General features: G+C 34.5%; 1 protein-coding gene across 1 annotated transcript; it reads left to right on the top strand.

The window, feature by feature from the left end:
* The first annotated feature begins 10,693 nt into the window (after positions 1–10,693).
* Positions 10,694–12,905, top strand: LOC115455420. Its single transcript, XM_037446354.1, has 3 exons — positions 10,694–10,750; positions 11,185–11,444; positions 12,013–12,905. Exons 1-3 carry the CDS (start codon positions 10,717–10,719, stop codon positions 12,355–12,357), a joined length of 639 nt encoding a protein of 212 aa, XP_037302251.1. The 5' UTR covers positions 10,694–10,716; the 3' UTR covers positions 12,358–12,905.
* Positions 12,906–17,951: the final 5,046 nt, after the last annotated feature.

Genomic DNA, 17,951 nt, shown 5'->3' with positions numbered 1-17,951 from the left:
TTTTTGGCATGAAAATGCTTTTTGAATAAAATTCCCATTGCACACTTTTCCACAATATAAGTGGACTATATTTTGTTAATACATATAAATATGGTTAATTTATGTATCAATTTCCATACAAATCTTTTAAAAAAATGTGTTTAGGTATTTTTAACCAAGTTTCGAAAATCTTTACAATCTTCCATTTAAAGGAAGGAGATAAATTTAGGTATGAATATAGTGTTATAATAAAGTGGTTAGACATCGAAGTGATAATGTTCTTGAAAGTGTGTTACTACAAATGCTAGGCAAAAATAGCCTATATTTTTTGAGTCAAGGGATGTCAGAGTAGCAGTAGCGAAGGATGAAATTTTCCGAAAGGAAACCCGACACAACATACATACTACTATTACGCCTAAGTGCGGCCTGGAACCCTTTCTAATGACATAAAATACTAAAGAGAAGTTGGTATGAATCAGTTACATGGACCCTACTTCACTGCAGAGTGAAGGTGTTTTCCAGGATAAAATTCCACTGTTTGATAAAAGTCTTGCTACATATTTTCCCGGTACTTATAGGTTCAAACTAATTTTATCCCCAATCTATAATTTCAGTTCAATTAGTCGAAAATCTAAGAACATTTATACAAACTTTCATCCCCTATTTTATCCCCTTAAGGGTAGAATTTATCAAAATCCTTTCTTAGGGATGCCTACGTCAGTAGCTTTATGCATGTAAAGTCTTAGCCCGATCCGTCCAATGGTTTGGGCTGTTCCTTGATATATCACTGTCAGTCACCTTTGAGTTATATATTATATTAACAACTGAAGTTAGCTAAAATTGAGTTTCTCGAAGCCGACCACTATTTATGTACTATGTATTTTGAGACTATGCAATTTTGTCGCGTTCGCGATTCACTTTCACTTTGTTGAGTTTCAGAACGCGATATTAGATCCTCCAACGCGCACGCGAATTTGAACTTTATGCAGCGGTAATAAATTACAAATTGACTCTACGTATTAGTTAGAAAACGTTTGTATGGGAAATAGAAAAATGCTGTTTTGAGGATTTTCCCGGCAATTATTCGAATTTTTCTCACCTTTTAAATCTTCCCTAGACCTCCACGAATAATTCAAGACCAAGATAAAATAAATCCGTTCAGCCGTTCTCGAGTTTTAGCGAGACTAACGAACAACAATTGATTTTTATATATATAGATAGATTATTGTAATAAGAAACATTTACCAAAAGTAATGGTAGAATTCATATCTTGTAATTTAGGGGTTTTCAAGTAGTCAAGGGCATGCATTTGTCAACTTTATGTTTCATAATAAAGATGAAAATATATTTTACACACATTTTTTATACTAATACAAAATATAAACATTTTTATCCCATAAAAAGATTTCGCTTTGGAATAAATATTACACACTAAGCTAAAAAAAAATTATGGTCATAAAAAAATCACTATATGCTTATCATTAACAATTATGCTTCTGCTTAATTTACTAGGTAGTCAAGTTTTACTTTAATCAATATCACTCAAATAACAATCAATAACAAGTATTCACCACCATAATGTACACAAGGTTAAATTATTTATTGCACAACATAATACATTTACTGCCGCTCACATAATAGTGTTTTTCAGACGCAGTGCACATGTGGTAACACAAAATTGTTGTGTACCTTTTAAAAGTTGTAATATTCACTTGCATAACCAATCGCTGGTGCGGGACAACACACTCTGTCTGTGTTGCACCTCATTTGTGGATAGTAAATTAAATTGGCCCCACAGTTAACAATTTATATTAATGTTATTATTTGTATCACACAGGCAATTTATTTATATATGCCTGTATCCTGTAATTATTGATTTTGGTTTCACTTCCCAGCAAAATATTTGTCAAGTTTGTTCCTAAACCAGTTAACATTTTCTGCTGCAACCTCATCCTGCAGGAGGTTGTTCCACACTCCTACTACTCTGTCCATCAACAAATACATATTGTGTGGTTTGTTATTGGACAAGGTGGAGAATAGTTTTTTGTTATGGCCCCTGAGACGAACATTGGTCTCTTGGTAAACAGGTAGTGACAACCCTGGATGTTATAGTGCCCATTTAGTATTTTAAAAGTATCAAAGTTTATTATTCCAAACAATTATCACAAATATCATTTCTCACACTAGATTGAATATGCAAACAGACCGATAAGATGATACAGCTTTTTAAAGAAATAGTATAATATAAACACCACTTACGAATATTTTAAAATGCCTTCCATTTTAGAGGTCCAAATGATGACATTTTTGTCAGCACTTCCACTGGCAAATTTCTTTCCATCTCCGCAGTAAGACACTGTATGGACCGGCACCCTTGTGTGCTTGTAGAAGCTGCACCAGCGCACCGTCCCGTGGGTCATACACCATGAGCTTCTCACCGGCCCCCACCACCGTGCCATCTGGACTGAAGCATATCGCGTGGACACTGGAAAACATTAGTTTTGGCCCATTCATTTACATTATTATAATAATATAATTCTTATGACTGCCTCACAATGCAGTTTCGATCGATATAAAAGCATAAAATATTGCGTACAATTTCCTTACACAACTTTATATGAAAACTACGAATAGGTTTTTTTTGTAGATATAATATAATGTAAAGGTTGTAAATTAGAATTGATGTGTTTCTTTTATGAAATAATAGTACCATTTTCGATGGGAAATGCACTGAGGTTCACGTCTAACTATTTTAAACTCATTTAGCATAATTATTCATTGCCAGAAAAGCACATCAAAACAACTCAACTTACCTTGAAAATTCAATTTTATCTGCTTCATGAATTTTATTTACCCATTTCGGTAACGTTCTCATCTTGTATCGAATGTGTTTAGTATTTAATTAATAGAAGAAGGGTTGTAGTAACTTATGTTCATCATTTTTATACATAAATTGTGACTTGTGACCAGCGTAATTTTCGTTGACAACGGCGTCTCAAAAAATGTAAACAAAACGAGCTGTTGAGGTTATTTAGTTGTGAACTGTAATATTAATATTTCTGCCATTTTATATAATGTAGAAATTTATACTTAATTTTATTACAATAAATTAAAATAAGTCAACAAACAAAAACATTTAAATATTTCTTGAAAGTTATCTGTGAGCTTTAAAAATGGCCGCCAAGTACTATGTATTAGAATAAAATTACGATAGATGTCGCTGTCTGTAAATTTTCCCCAAAAGGAACCAGTAAATGCACCGTAGGATAACTAGATGGCTATACAATATACGCTACTTTCTGTAAACTATGATGAGACTAAATAAATTACTAAAACCTAGACCAGGTGTTGGAAACCTTTTTTCCTGATACACCAATTTTAAAATTTTGCTAGTTCCGGTGGACTGGCTGTAGCTAAATTTCTACCATATTCCCCAAAATATGCAATTTTTTACATGTAACAATCGCTGAGCTGCTTTAAATATTAACTGCCTACATTGATAGGTGAAGTCAAGCCAACATTTTAATTCTTTACTATTCAATTCCAGAATTTTTTTTAAGGACCCCTGCTTACAAATTGAGATCCTCCTTTTTTTAGACACGCCAACGTAGACCCCTGTTGAATCTCCTGTGGACCCAGATCTAGACCTAAATATAGAATGTATACAGGTCTCTACCCACAGCAAGTATTTATATGTATAGGTTGTTATGAATTATTGAATATTACGTCACTTAACTGAACCAAGGTATCATTTGTCAAAAGTATAAGTTATTTACTTCCTCTGTAGCGTCTTTAAAGTTATACATAGATCAAAAAATTATTTAATCTTTTACGATGTTATAGTGTACAATAAGCAAATTGTCCATATACTAAGTAATAACTTACACACTGAATCATGGATAGGTCGTGTACCCAGTCATTGGCGTAGCCAGATTTTAGTATAAGGGAGGGGAGTGGCGTTAAATTAAACAAAAATGTGCATTGAATGACATTCGTATTAATTTGATAAAATAACAGAAGGTTATCAGTCTTAAAAAGTCTAAAACCAATCAATTGTTAGTTGAACAAACTTTATTTTAGGGTGGTTTGAACGCCTACCACCCATTTCCACCACCACCCCCGACCCTTCTCGGCTGCGCACTAAAACCCAGTTTTGAAAAATCATAAATTTTTGTAAGAAAATACTTACCTGTTTATTTGGACACCGAGCTGTATTTTGAGCTTTTATAAATTTTCATATTTCTTACCGTACATCTTAATTAAAAAAAAAACTATTTTAATAAAATCAGGGAACGATAGGTCTCGCAATTAACTATAATTTAAAACAGAGTAAAAGAGAATAATCCACCTATTTTCATGTTTTAAATCAATTGATTCTAAAACATTATCCTAAATTTTCCGAGAAATCGAAAGTAAAGCAAATATAGGTACACAAATAAACAAAACACCGGAACCGATTTGCTTACTAATTAATCAACGTGAAGCAAAAAATACAGAGCCGACTAATCGGCGAGAATAGTTCTGTCATGATCCTTATTTACTGAAGTAAAGTCATAAATTGGAATAGACACTATAATTTCTTTAACACCCAACTCGGGAACAGAAAAAACGATAGTGTCCGTTGTCGAAATGTCTAATGATCTTTACATTTGAGGCGCTACCGTCCGCCCCTCACAAAATAACTCTATAAATTATCACCAAATAATCTCACGTCCTTATAACTGCGGAGTAAGGTTGTTATTCGCATGTTATATTTTGTATAATTTATCATTTGATGACATTAGTTGCTCGATGGAAAAGTAGAGTTTTTTCATGGCTGAATGGCAGACAGCCTGTCGCCGACACCGGATGTAGCTGAAAAAAATATTATATGCCAGCAGGGGGTTTGTCGAATCATTTTACCGACACAAAAAGTGTTCTTAAGTAGTCATTCGTTTATCTAAATAAATGATAGATATGCGGAAGACATTCAAAAGGACTACTGAGTTAATAATCATGTTTTCCAATCACATGTATGGGGTGCAAATTACAAAAGTAATATTATTATTATTTCGTTTCACAGTAATCAAATACCTATACTAATATTCATAACTTTGCGTCAAGTTAAAGTCAGGTAAATAGACATTGCCTCACAATTTCTCTTCTATGCATAGTGTTCGAAAGTATTCTGGTATTTAGTAATACCAGAAGTTCCTGAATACGAATTTAATGGTCAGCAGCACTTTATGTGGCTTTTTACTTGATTTGTTCGGGATAGTACTCTCTAGCGGAAGGTGATTTAAGTCCGGGGGTGCTTGTATCTTTGGCCGGTCGGCACTTTGACATGGCACATGTAATTTTGGAAAGAAGAGATGTGCCTTAGGTTTTCTATTCTACGCATATTACACGATGTTAAATGACACGGCCGCGTTACGCGTTTACACTGTCATAAAGAATAAGGCCCCAGGCGAAGTATAAAGTACTAATTATGTAGGTCGATATAAATTTGGCGACCACTAGGACAAAGTTGAAAGGAGGTGTACGATCCAGTATCTGATTATTTACTTATACCAGTATTATATACAACAAACATTACGTTTTTTATGCTCGAAGGGGTAGGTACACACAGGCCGTTTTGCACCCACTTTCCGCCGTACGTATTCCGTACCATTATGTGATGGGAGCGAGCCTATCATCATATCAGACACAAATTCCATACTTCAAACTGCTACTGAATAGAGAAATCCAATAACACATTGCCCGACCCGTAGATCGAACCCGAGACCTCAGCACTGCAGTCCTACCGTAATACAACTAAAAGAAAAAATATTTTTGCAAAAACTTCGCACAAATACTGGCACGAAATATAAAATAAACTGTGACGTCAGATCCTCTGTAGAACACAATTAATCCATTTGAAGTTGATCCGGTGCAGTCGCCGCAGGGCTCAATTAAAATGTAAATTGCCGTGGAAGGGCCTTTAGCCGATAGCGGCTGAACACGCGCCCTTCCCTTGACACTGGCGACAATGGCGGAATAATTTGATGTTTATTCAGATTAGCTCCTTTACAATACGTTTTGGGTTTGTTAATATGGCAATGTCTTATGGTGCTGGAGATATGAGGAACATCATTATTTGGGATAGAAGAGGGTTGAAAATATAATTATGAATCACCTGCTGATGGTTACAGGTCGTGCTGAATCTACTACTTAAATGTCAGATAAACTCCTACTTTAACCTCATATGTTATTGTGCTCTCGGAGTTATTTCAAAACTAAACATAATTAAATATACTAATATATGTGCCCTAGTAGATAAATGATAGTTTGATGCCAAAATTCACCTGGAGTAGGTACTGCGCCATCCATCCATTGTCCATTTCATCTGCGAAAATATAATTACGACTGAGAACCAAGGCAATGTTAGTATTGTCTCTACTTGAAATAAGTTGGATAAAAATAAGATTCAATATGTAATTAACGTCCTCCCCTGAGCAAATAGCCTTGAACATTCGTTCCATACATTTGGAACACACGATTTATGCACAGATATATGCATTGATTTCCAACAAAAAATATCTGAAAAATAAATTAAAATATTTTTTTTAAATTTTAAACGTCCAAATTATTCCTTATTGAATTGTTATTTTAATAGTGTTTATTGCAAATTACTATTATGTGTACTTTAGAAGGAGATCAACTATTCTAATGGTATTTTCATTATGAAATTAATGAAGCATTATACATCAATATCGTTATAAAATCGAAATAACCAACATAAACACAACTCAATGTAGAAATATGATGTTTAATATTTTTTCTACGTATTAATATCATTTAATTTCGTATAGTTAACGTTTGAAAATACGGTTGGCGCGCCATTTTGCTGGGCGGAGTGTCTCATTGTGTCCCTTTGATCAATGCGGTCCTTCGAGCCCGAATACTATAGCTTGCATGAGGGCCGCAGAAATATATAATCTTTACTGAGATCTTAACTAGACCGCAGTCGCACAAACAAGAAACTTAGTACTAATTTTTTTATGACAATGTTAATTTACTTAGTAATTATCCAACGGAAAACATTTTAAAATAATGCCCAATTTCGGCAGTCTATTATTGTTAAAGGATGAAATACTTCGGTACATTTATAAAAAATGATGAAAGTGTAATCCTTAAATACATAATTTAACAATTACTTACATAATAAAAGATATTTGAGGTAAACATTTATAGGAATACTATCTTTTGCTTCGCCATCGTGAAGGATTCCGGGATTAATGTCCCAATATATATTTTCCCAGGATAGAAAGTAGCCTATAACCTGCTCAGGGACTTAAACTATCTCCATACAAAATTTCATAAGAATCCGTTCAGTAGATTTTGAGAAAATAGATAACATACAGACAGACAGAACGGGTACTTTATTTTATAATATGTATAGATTTCATACAACAACCAACTTATTTTGCTTAGGGCCGATTTATCAACGATCAGATATAATTTATTAGTAAGATAAAATATAACACAAATAAAATAAAAATAACAGTTTAATGTATAAAGTTGTCAATTTGTCTTACTTTTTACATTCAGTCAGGTTATAATTTATTTGGTCGATTAATTTTAAAGATTGAAAATTTTCCGTAGTATATATTATAATCAAATAAGTAGAGGATTACTACTAGAGGAAGTATGAGCAAACACACATTAGTCATTATTTAAATTGAGCAGGAAAAAAATATTGCTTCCAAACAAACTGTTGCCTTCAGTTACTGTCGAAAAATAAACCGAAATTCCGCTTCTGTTCCAACTTGTTTCAAACGGACAATACTAAATTAAATACTAACGGCTATTTAACATAAAACATGTAGGTAGGCATTCCACTTGTTGCATCGAATACCCAATATTATAAACATGAAAATATTTACTTGTAAGTTTGTTGCTCTACGCTGTCTTAACGGTTAAACATAATAACTTTGCAGAATGGTTATTTCATGACGTCTATCAATTTACATCGCGTTATTTCAATTAATTTTGTATTGTCTTACAATACTTTTATATTTGTGAGTGCCTTGGCGGCGAAGTTATAATGCGTAGGTACGATTACTACCTCGCTGAGTTGTCCTGATTTTTCCCAATGAATGTACAATGTGCAATATATTTTTCACCAATTTACAATGGTAATTTTTACTTGTGCTTCATAATAGGGGTGTCTGAGGGAGAGAAGTCCGCTATTTTATACTAACCCCCCCTCCCCCCTCGGATAATTGTTCTGAATTCGAATCGTGTTGGGCCAAAATAATTGTAACTGGGGTTTTTCACCTTTAAATTTAACGCAAACTAAAAAACAAATTATATACTGAACCAAGCCTATTGTCAAAATTGAATTGCATATGTAACTAATTAAACTTAATTTAAATTGTAATTGTTATTATTGTTATTATTATTTATTTCTGCATGTGGAAGCTTGTAATTGGCGTATAGTTATTTAAGTTACAACTTATTTTGTAAAATTAGCCGTAAGCTACCCGAATACCCCAAAATAAAATGAAATAAATTTGTAGGTCGGAGTTGGGAAGTTGGCGAGGTGGTACCCTTGTGCCTCAGAACGCACGTAAAGCCGTAGGTCCTGCACCTGATCTCACTCTGGTCTTGTCGGGTTGCCTTTTCACCAGATAATTAGAGTGAAGGAATAGACAATGCACTTGTGTAGGGGGCACTAACTTGTGCACTATAATATCTTCTGCGTACTTGGCCGATATTCATTGAGGTAGGCCGCCGTGGCCGAAATTCGCCTAGGAAAGATTTATTTATATATTTGTGAAATTTATGCAATATCTCTTGCTATGTCGAGTTTATTTAACATCAAAAGAAGAATATACCTGCCAAGAATATAATATTTGTATCTTGAACTAGCTTAAGCTATTATTAAAAGGAAAACTCTTATTTGTATCTAAATATATGTAAATTTAAATGTACAAATTTCATTCTTTCTTTCTGTAAATCAGGTCTTTTCAAGAATGGAAATGCCCGATATTATTGACTGATACTAATTTTGCGCGGCACCAGAGATGTATTACATTTTCATCAATTTATTATGAACCTTATTATTTAATAGTCTAAATGTAATAATTAAATGTCGATATTTGGCTGTGACTATAAAAATTCCTTTATATTTTGGCAATCTACATACACCCTGTATAAACTGAATATACCCATAACCGATATGCATTAAAGACCCCAATATAAAACCATTGTGGTAAGCCGAGGGGTTGACAAAAGCGCAGGAGGGGTTGTAAGGCGGGGCCTCCGCCCCTTTCATGTCCCGTCTCGCTCCCGCACAAAATATTGATTTGTACTTCCGGCAGGAAAACAAACCTGCACCTTCGTTACCTACGGTGGTTCGGTGAAGTTATCCTTTTGTAAGTGAAATAGATTGTATTTATAATAAAATAAGGTTGAATTGAATTTCCTAACAGTTGAATTTATAAAAACAATTAATATTATAACTTTACACTTGTAATCATTGACTTATAATAATAAATGGCAGGTAATGAGAAAAACTAAACTGGTCATAAAACGCGCTAATTTCAGCCTTAATACTCTCTCATGGAGTAGAATTTCTAATGTTTGAGCTAACAAAAAAAATAAGCTGGAGATTAAAGAAAAGAATATAAGTATAGAATACATACTTACATGCGTACACAATTTAAATTCAATTTCACACTCATTTATCGCCCCGGGCTAGATCGCGTCCAAATTAAATATTGCAGTTCAAACTTAATCAATCTTCTAATGCATACATTATAAATTAAACATTAGGATTCCATGTCAGGCTGACAAACATCAAGTTAAAAAATATATATAATTTGCAATGACAAATCATTTAAATATGCAGCAGTGTTGAAGAGATAAATTTTACGAAAGAAAACCTGACGACATATAAGTACTATGTATAAACGCGGCCTGTAGATCGTTGTAATGATTATAATTAGATTTTATATCAATTACGAAAGGGAAGCCGGCTGGAATCGGGTCCAATCTGCTGATCGGGCTGAAATCCTTCACCACTAATTTGCAACAACCACAACTTTCTTATACAATACCACAGCACGAAGTATACTTAAATATAGCTTATCGGCCACATTACGCAATATACTCACTGAGTATTGATATAATATAAAAAGCTTTCCTAAAAAATAATATTTACCAGCGGACAAGCTACAATAATACAATAATTATTATGAGGACAGATTAAAGAAATTTAACATAAACGTTTGAAAGGCTACATAATCTAAGCGATAATTAGCTAATTTTTGAGTAAATCAATTAAAAGTTTTGATTTTAATAACAATAATTCATAATCATTAAACTATTTATTTTATAAAATATACTGTTAACATTAAACTTTCCCTAGAGATATGAAAGCTAGATCAGACGACGTAGAATAATCTGGTGATTCCAAATATATATATATCTCGTTTTCGGTATATTTGTCGCTCAGATGCGACTACTTTTCAAGCGACACGATCAGCCTATTCCCTAGAGCGTTGTAAAAATATATAAGACTTAACTTATTATTTAAAATAATTCATAATACTGTGCTCAAAAAGTTATTACAAATTGTTAACAACTTTTGGAGTACAGTGCACATGCACTAATATTAATACTTGCGTAAAAATGTTATCTTATACAGTTTAATATGTCATAAAATAATAACGATCTTAGTTTATTGGTTGTTAAATTTCTTCACAATAAGCAATGGCATTATTTCTATATTTTCTTGCGCTGTATTGTAAGTTTTAATTTAAATATTGTTTTATTGTAAATTAGCAACCATACTGTAATTGAAATGTCAGAACAGTAATACTGATGTGTTAGTTAGTGCTACTGATGCTATCTAGCAAAGAAAGATAGTAGAATTACCAAACTATATTTGTTCTATCAAAGGCAAAGAGTGGTGATTTTTTTTTTGTTTTCTCGGCTCTTTTATCAGCTTTGTATTATATACTTTAAATACAGACTAGTGACTAGCTGATAAAGAAGGAATAGAAGGTAATCTTTGCAGCTATTCATTCGGTGGTTATAAGTATTTTTAATAGAATTTTGTATTGTTCTAATTGCTAAGTAAATGTTAATTTCACGAGTATCGAACTCGCAAGCGGTGCTGTGACCGACAGTTGATCCTTTTTAACTAGTAATAATGATCTAATGTTAATACCATTTCAGATTTTCTGATACCATGCAGTGCATCTTACGTAGGATATTCCTACAACAGGATGGGTATGAAGATCATTTTCCTGGACATGGAGTTGGTCAAGGACGCCGAGAGGAAGATCCAGAGCATACAGAACTTGAAGAACTTCTACAGAAGTTCGCATAACAACCATCTTGGCACTTTAGTGTACGACATAAGATTCAAATTCAAGCGAATGGTGAGGTTGTATCGTGTGGCGTTTGACAAAATGAACAAGGAAGATCATAATGAGGTAAGTCTTGGAAACAATGTTGGGGCTGGTAGAGACGCGGTCTTCTACAACCACTGGACCGACTCGATCTAGGTAATACCACAGTAAATAGATATGAAGTGGCAATCTGCCCTAACGATTTATATTTACGGTTCAATTTTGATTTAACGCAGTTTTATTCCTTAATAATAGGGATGAGCAGTGTTGAAATTAACCTAAGCTTGATCTCAACATTTTACGAACAATACTTGTTTATATCTCATTTCCTTTCATACTTGAAATAATTTATTGTAAATTATAATAATGATGTCTCATATTTAATATTATTCAATGTTAGACATAAAAAAAGAAAATTTTGAAATTTAATTAATTTCAATTCTAGACTAAGTCCCGTGACGTCACATTACTCATAACCAGTGGCGAAGCGTCCATACCACTCGATTCCTATCAGCTTTTACGTTTATTTACGTTTGTCTTGGCTTTTGTTTTCTAATACATTGACCGCAATATTATGTTGATTAAGCCAATTTTTGCAAAAATTTCACCCTTCGCCACTGCTCATTACTTACCATAAATTTCTTATCATCAGCACGTCATAAGGTTGATGGAGGTGCGTCAACTAAGCATGGAGATCGATCACCTAGTACAAGCGATAGTCGAAGGCGAAACAAACTATGCCAAGCGTAAGCAAGAAAGAAATCGCAAACTAAAACGCGAAATGGCAAAAACGTCGGACAAAACTACGACAAAGCAAGAGAACGACTCACTTCGTGTGGGCAGAGCCGCGTGGTACTTCCAATCGCCTGATCCTTGGAACCGACCGCGACCTAGGTATTTGAGAACTCCGGTGCCGAAGAGAAACATTCGGAGATACGATGACGCCTTACATGTAGGCACGAAACATCCCATTGATAGCGTGGAATTGAACTATTAACGTGTTAGGCGACAGCTGACGTTTACTGGCAGTGATAAAACAAAAACTCGGAAGGTATGGTGATACCGTATTTAGGAGCATAATAATTAATTTTAAACATACGCATTTCTTTCCGAAGCTGTATACAGAGATGCACCCCACTTTACGCCAAGTGTGTTCCGTCTATCGGGCACAAAGTCCAGACTCAAAGAAGAATCCAAATATCACTTTGCCCGACCCGGGATTCGAACTCAAGACCTCAGAGAATTGTCTTACTGCGCATGCAGAACACCACCGAAGCAGACTAATAATGATCTTTAACAACTGATATTTCTTAGAAACCTCGGGAATCTATGCGGCTTATGGGTACGACCACCATGTTAAAATAATAATCACAGCATTTACGTAAACATTACAAATTCCTATTAAAATGACGTCAAACACAATGCCCTCCATTTACTATAGGACAGAGAACATTGAGAATTACCAACTCGAGGATCAAGGTTTTGTTTTGATTTAATTTTTATTGCTTTGAATGACGAGACGAGCTTGTCGTTCGCCTGATGATAAGCGATACGACCGCACATAAACAGCAGAAACATCATCCAACACCTTGAATTACAAAGTATTGTTAGGTATTTCACTGCGCTCGCCATTTAGAGATATGAAATGTTAAGTCTTATAATTTCTAGTAGTTACACTAGCTGAGACATGAGGTGTTAAGTCTTATTATGTTCTGTAGTTATACTGGTTACAATGTCCTTCAAACCGGAATACAAGAGTGACTACACACTGCTACCTAGCAGCAGAAATAGACATTGCGGTGGTACCCACCCCGGCGGACTCTCACATATGAGAGACCTACCACTAGTAAAAAATTTACCATTTGAAAACAAGGAAAGTTATTTACCAAAAAAAATGACTATGAACATTGTGTCCATATAGCTGTAAGAGAGAGAGCCCAGAATATACTATGCAGTATGTTGTCTAAGGTAAAAAGTATTTTTTATTTTACTGCAAAACGAATTTCCGACCAAATTTTGCGGTGTAATATTCTTTAGACCAAGTAGATACATACATTATGAATAACTCGCCAAATTACTCCCAACTCGTGAAAGATCTGGCCTCTGCCAGGGCAGAAGTCTTGAATTCACTTTAGTATTGTAACTTATCTGAGGAAAAACCATTACAAACAAATTACCAACCGCGTTAAAATGTACGTTTAGCCTCCACCTACCCTTTCAACACAAATAGCTATTGACGTACCCATCAAAATAGTAAGTCGTAAAATCAAAATCAATGCTGTTTATTCACATGTTTACGTGCTCAAGGTTGGAGGAAACAAAGCACTCGAGTTAATGCCATTTTCGCTCGCGGACCGACTATAAACGGCCGGCGAGGATGCATCGGTTTACTTTCGGTTAGGAATTTGTTATTGTAAGCCATATGGGCGCGGGCGGCGGGGTTTTTTCTGTTTCGTCCAACTTTAAACAATGAGACACGTGGGGCGACCTCGGTTCAGTCGGGAGGCGGGATTAGACACCGTGGTCACTAATCTTTATATGTGTATTCGTTGATTGAAGCATCGAAGTAACGCCAGATAGAACTTCAAGTATAACTCATAATGCTTTAATAATACAATGTGTGGCCATAACAGATGCTTGTTCCATGATGGTCAATAAAGGTTAGGATCATCATGAGCAGAAGAAACACATATCAATAATTGAAAATATTATTAGATATATGTAGATGATAGATGTACCTATATTGATCTATAATGCGTTCGTGATTCTAAGATATTAGATGGTAATTGTAGTGTACTGCCTGGTACGTTTTTCTTGTTATAATGTTTTGTTTTAAAGAAATGTCAGTTTGTAAATAAATGGATTCAGAAGAAACTCAGAATATTATTTCCATGTTTCCTGAATTCTACAGTAATTTTGCCACATAATGGCCCAAATGTAAAATGAGGCAGAAATATAACCAGATGAAATAATTAGAAAAATACATTTTACTAATTTTGTAAGTAAATAAACGTCACCATTATCAAAAGATACATGAATAAACGAAACCCGCATCGAAAAATCTTTGTAATGAAGCTTTCCCTCTAAAATATTTTCGTACGGAGCCAATTAATCCGTTCGGAGGCAGCAGTAATCCTCACGGAGCCGGGTAATATTGCGGAGTTCCTCGGACGTATAATGAATAACCAATTTATTAATATTCCAGAAGTTAGTTCTGCCCCGGGGTCGTTGCGCTGGCTTAGCGCCCAACAAATCCTATAAGAAGCGATATTACTTTTAACTTCCTTTGCTATGCGATCCTGAACACCATTGGTGAAATCGCTTTGGATATTCTGATATCGATTTTGTATCGCTGACGTTAGTACTCCAATGTATGAACCATGATAGGCTAGCCTATTGTCATTTCGGCAATTCCAAATATCATGGGCATCTGAATAAAAAACGTACGCGTGTTTCTTCGGAAATTCTTAATATTTTTAGCGATTCAACAATCGTAATCTCAGACAGCAATGCCGCGATATAATGATTGGAAATACGAAACAATTCGTAATGTTAAACATTTAATTCCACAACAAAATACTGCATTATAGTGAAAAATATTCAGACACTACAAAAGCGTGATGGCAGCGTGGGTCGACGGTGACTGGGCTACAATGAACGTGAACAACTACCTACTTTATTCCATTGTGTTAAAGACACATCTTCCGTACCCATCCTAAACCACTCGACAAATGTCACGGATCAAATCGTCAATAATGTTGGAGTATTTACTTTAAATTTACTCTTTAATTGTGTGTAACAGACGGACCGTTCGAATTCCGATGACAATGCAAGTTGGACAGAAGCTGTTAAAACACGAAGGTGTGATACGGACTTTATCAATAAAGGGTGGGCAGAGGCGTAACTAGTGCACGCACACTTCCCTACAATTGTCAAGAGTACTAAGTTTAAATTTAATCAGGGGTATTTTTCTGATACATTATATTTGATAATTAGAACTTTTACTTGTTATAAGGTTTTTATTACTTGCTATAAGGTTCGGCAATACCTAAATAATTTTTGTGTTTGGACTAAATTTATATACAACTAGCGCCAATGCCAAAATTGAAATAGAATCCAATTTATAATGTAGACAAAACTATAATTCTCGACTCTGCCACTAATAACTCATTCAAAACATACTACGTTTAAATGAAATGAAACTATTAATGATGTAGTTTGAAATTATTTCAATTATGCAACATCGGTGACGTAGTGCAAACGCAATTCGACTATAACTCTTAGGTCCCGGATTCAAATCCCCGGTTGGATAAGTGATATTGGGTTTTTCTATTCAATATCAGATCGGATCTGGAATTTGTACCCGATATGGCGATAGACACGCCCCATTATTGGATGGAATACACACGACGGAAGGTGCGTGTGCCAGTTGCGTTCTGCCTACCCTGTCGGGGATAACGGGCGAGGTGTGCGTGTTAAGTATATACAATGTTTATTTTAATTTAATTTCTCCTGTAACCTTATTTCCGAACTTCCTTTTAAGAACGCTATCGCAATGAAGTTTCTCATAGAATTTTTTAGTGTTTTTGATCGGCAGAGATCAATCACTTAACGGTAGAGTAACTATCACGAAATTTGCGTTATGCGTAAAATATGTATGGATCTTAAGTAATTGTGTATAGAAATATGAACAGCGCCGCGGTGAGCGTATTTGGAACTACAATACACCAGTATAAATATTGGGGCATGTAAATTTTGAATTGTCGATTACGTAACCATGGCAACAAAGAACAAACTCTAAATGTATGGAAGTCGACAGTACTTCGCTAAGAATCTCGACGGCTACCGGCCGTTTTCTACAAACGATCCTAATCTTAATCTTTTCTCCAATCCGAAAATGAACCAATCAAAATACGTCATTCGTAAGTATGTCAACAAAGCTTTGTTCTGGTTGGTAAATTTTTGTAATAGATAAAAAAAAGATTTGATCGTTTATGAAAACGGTGGTTTGTAAATAAATATTAAACGTTAACTTATTCGATACGAATAATTAGTGAAATGCTTTATTATTCGTCCCTAGGACCATCTGATTCGTGCGATAACAATAATTAAGATTTAAAATCGTTTCAACCATTTTTTTAAACACGAAAAAAACGACAACAATGAAAGTGTAAGAAATATATAAACGGTTAACAATATTAGGCATATGAGGTATTTGTTCCGTTATGTGTGGTAGAAGGGATATTAACTTAGTGTATGCCGTGGAACTGCACTGATTTTCAGATGTACTCCACTATTATAGCACAACAAATGTTTTCAAGTGTGCGGCCAAATACAGTATAAAAAAGTCATATTTAATCATTCACCATTTCCGTATGTAAAACAGAAAATTATAATTTGATATTAAAATACTTTCTAATTGATATTGAAGTAGTTTAGTACTGGTGGTAGGTCTCTTATATGTGAGAGCCCGACTGGCTAGGTACCACCGCAATGTTTATTTCTGCCGCTAAGCAGCAGTGTGTAGTCACTGTTATGTTCCGGTTTAAAGGAAATTATAGCCAGTGTAACTACTGGACATAATGAGACTTAACATCTCACGTCTCAGGATGGCGAGCGCAATGGAATACCAAACAATATTTTGTAATTCAAGGTGTTGGTGGTGTTTCTACTGTTTATGAGCGGGTGTATCGCTTACCATCAGGCGAACGGTAAGCTCGTCTCGTCATTCAAAGCAAAAAAAAATGTATAATTGTTTTAAAACGTTTTGTACTACTACAATATTGAAAACATCATAGAACATTATTGTTGATCTTTGAAGTATTCTAGGCTGAAATACATGCAAATTCGCAGCACTGAATGCTAAACAATACATGGTACATAAGTGCTTTTAATGGTAAACATGTATTGTGAGGGAACTCAAGATAGGTTCGAGAGAAGTTTGGGAGGGCGCAGAGCCTCCGCTCGATAATGTTGGCATCACTACGCATGCGTGCTGTCCTAAGCGACGACCTGAAGCAATCTGTAGTCGGGTAGACGAGCGACTCATTGAAGCGTCTGTAAGATTTTTTGTCGCAGTTGCAAACTTGCAGGTATTTTCTGTAACGTTAATTATTACAGGAGGATAAAAATACATTTAGTTACAACACTGCTTCTGATTTAAAATTTATTGTAATATAGAAGTATGATATATTTTGTGTTTAAAAAGTATTTTTCTTATATTTTCCATTTCATTCAAAAATTCCAAGTTGTCAGCCTATTAGTAATGTTATTATTCTGAATTAAAAATGTTAGCATTAGACACAAAACTGAGTGGGCAATTTGAAGTTTTGGGTTTGTTCGGCTATTTATGTGGTTGACTACAATTACAAAAATAAAATATATATTTATTGAAATACTACAGTTTTTGTAATAAATCCTTATTATTTTAATTCAGATAAAACGTTCCGACTAATTGTCGTCGGTTTACAACAACATGGCCTAAATGCATATGAAAGGTAACGTATGTGTGTGCTTTTATTAATCTTAACTCAACTGATAAACTTTAACTTGAAGGTGGGTGCAGTTTAGACTCGAAAAACAAAAATTACC

Source organism: Manduca sexta, unplaced genomic scaffold, assembly GCF_014839805.1.
Source record: "Manduca sexta isolate Smith_Timp_Sample1 unplaced genomic scaffold, JHU_Msex_v1.0 HiC_scaffold_2902, whole genome shotgun sequence".
In the NCBI taxonomy this organism is placed as follows: domain Eukaryota; kingdom Metazoa; phylum Arthropoda; class Insecta; order Lepidoptera; family Sphingidae; genus Manduca; species Manduca sexta.
The sequence above is the reverse complement of the archived record's forward strand: the minus strand, read 5'-3'. Positions and strand labels throughout refer to the sequence as shown.

Coding starts and splice junctions, on each gene's coding strand:
- LOC115455420 (XM_037446354.1), top strand. CDS start 10,717: ATGGCATTATTTCTATATTTTCTTGCGCTGTATT. Junction 10,751..11,184: donor ATATTTTCTTGCGCTGTATT/GTAAGTTTTAAT, acceptor ATACCATTTCAG/ATTTTCTGATACCATGCAGT. Junction 11,445..12,012: donor ACAAGGAAGATCATAATGAG/GTAAGTCTTGGA, acceptor TCTTATCATCAG/CACGTCATAAGGTTGATGGA.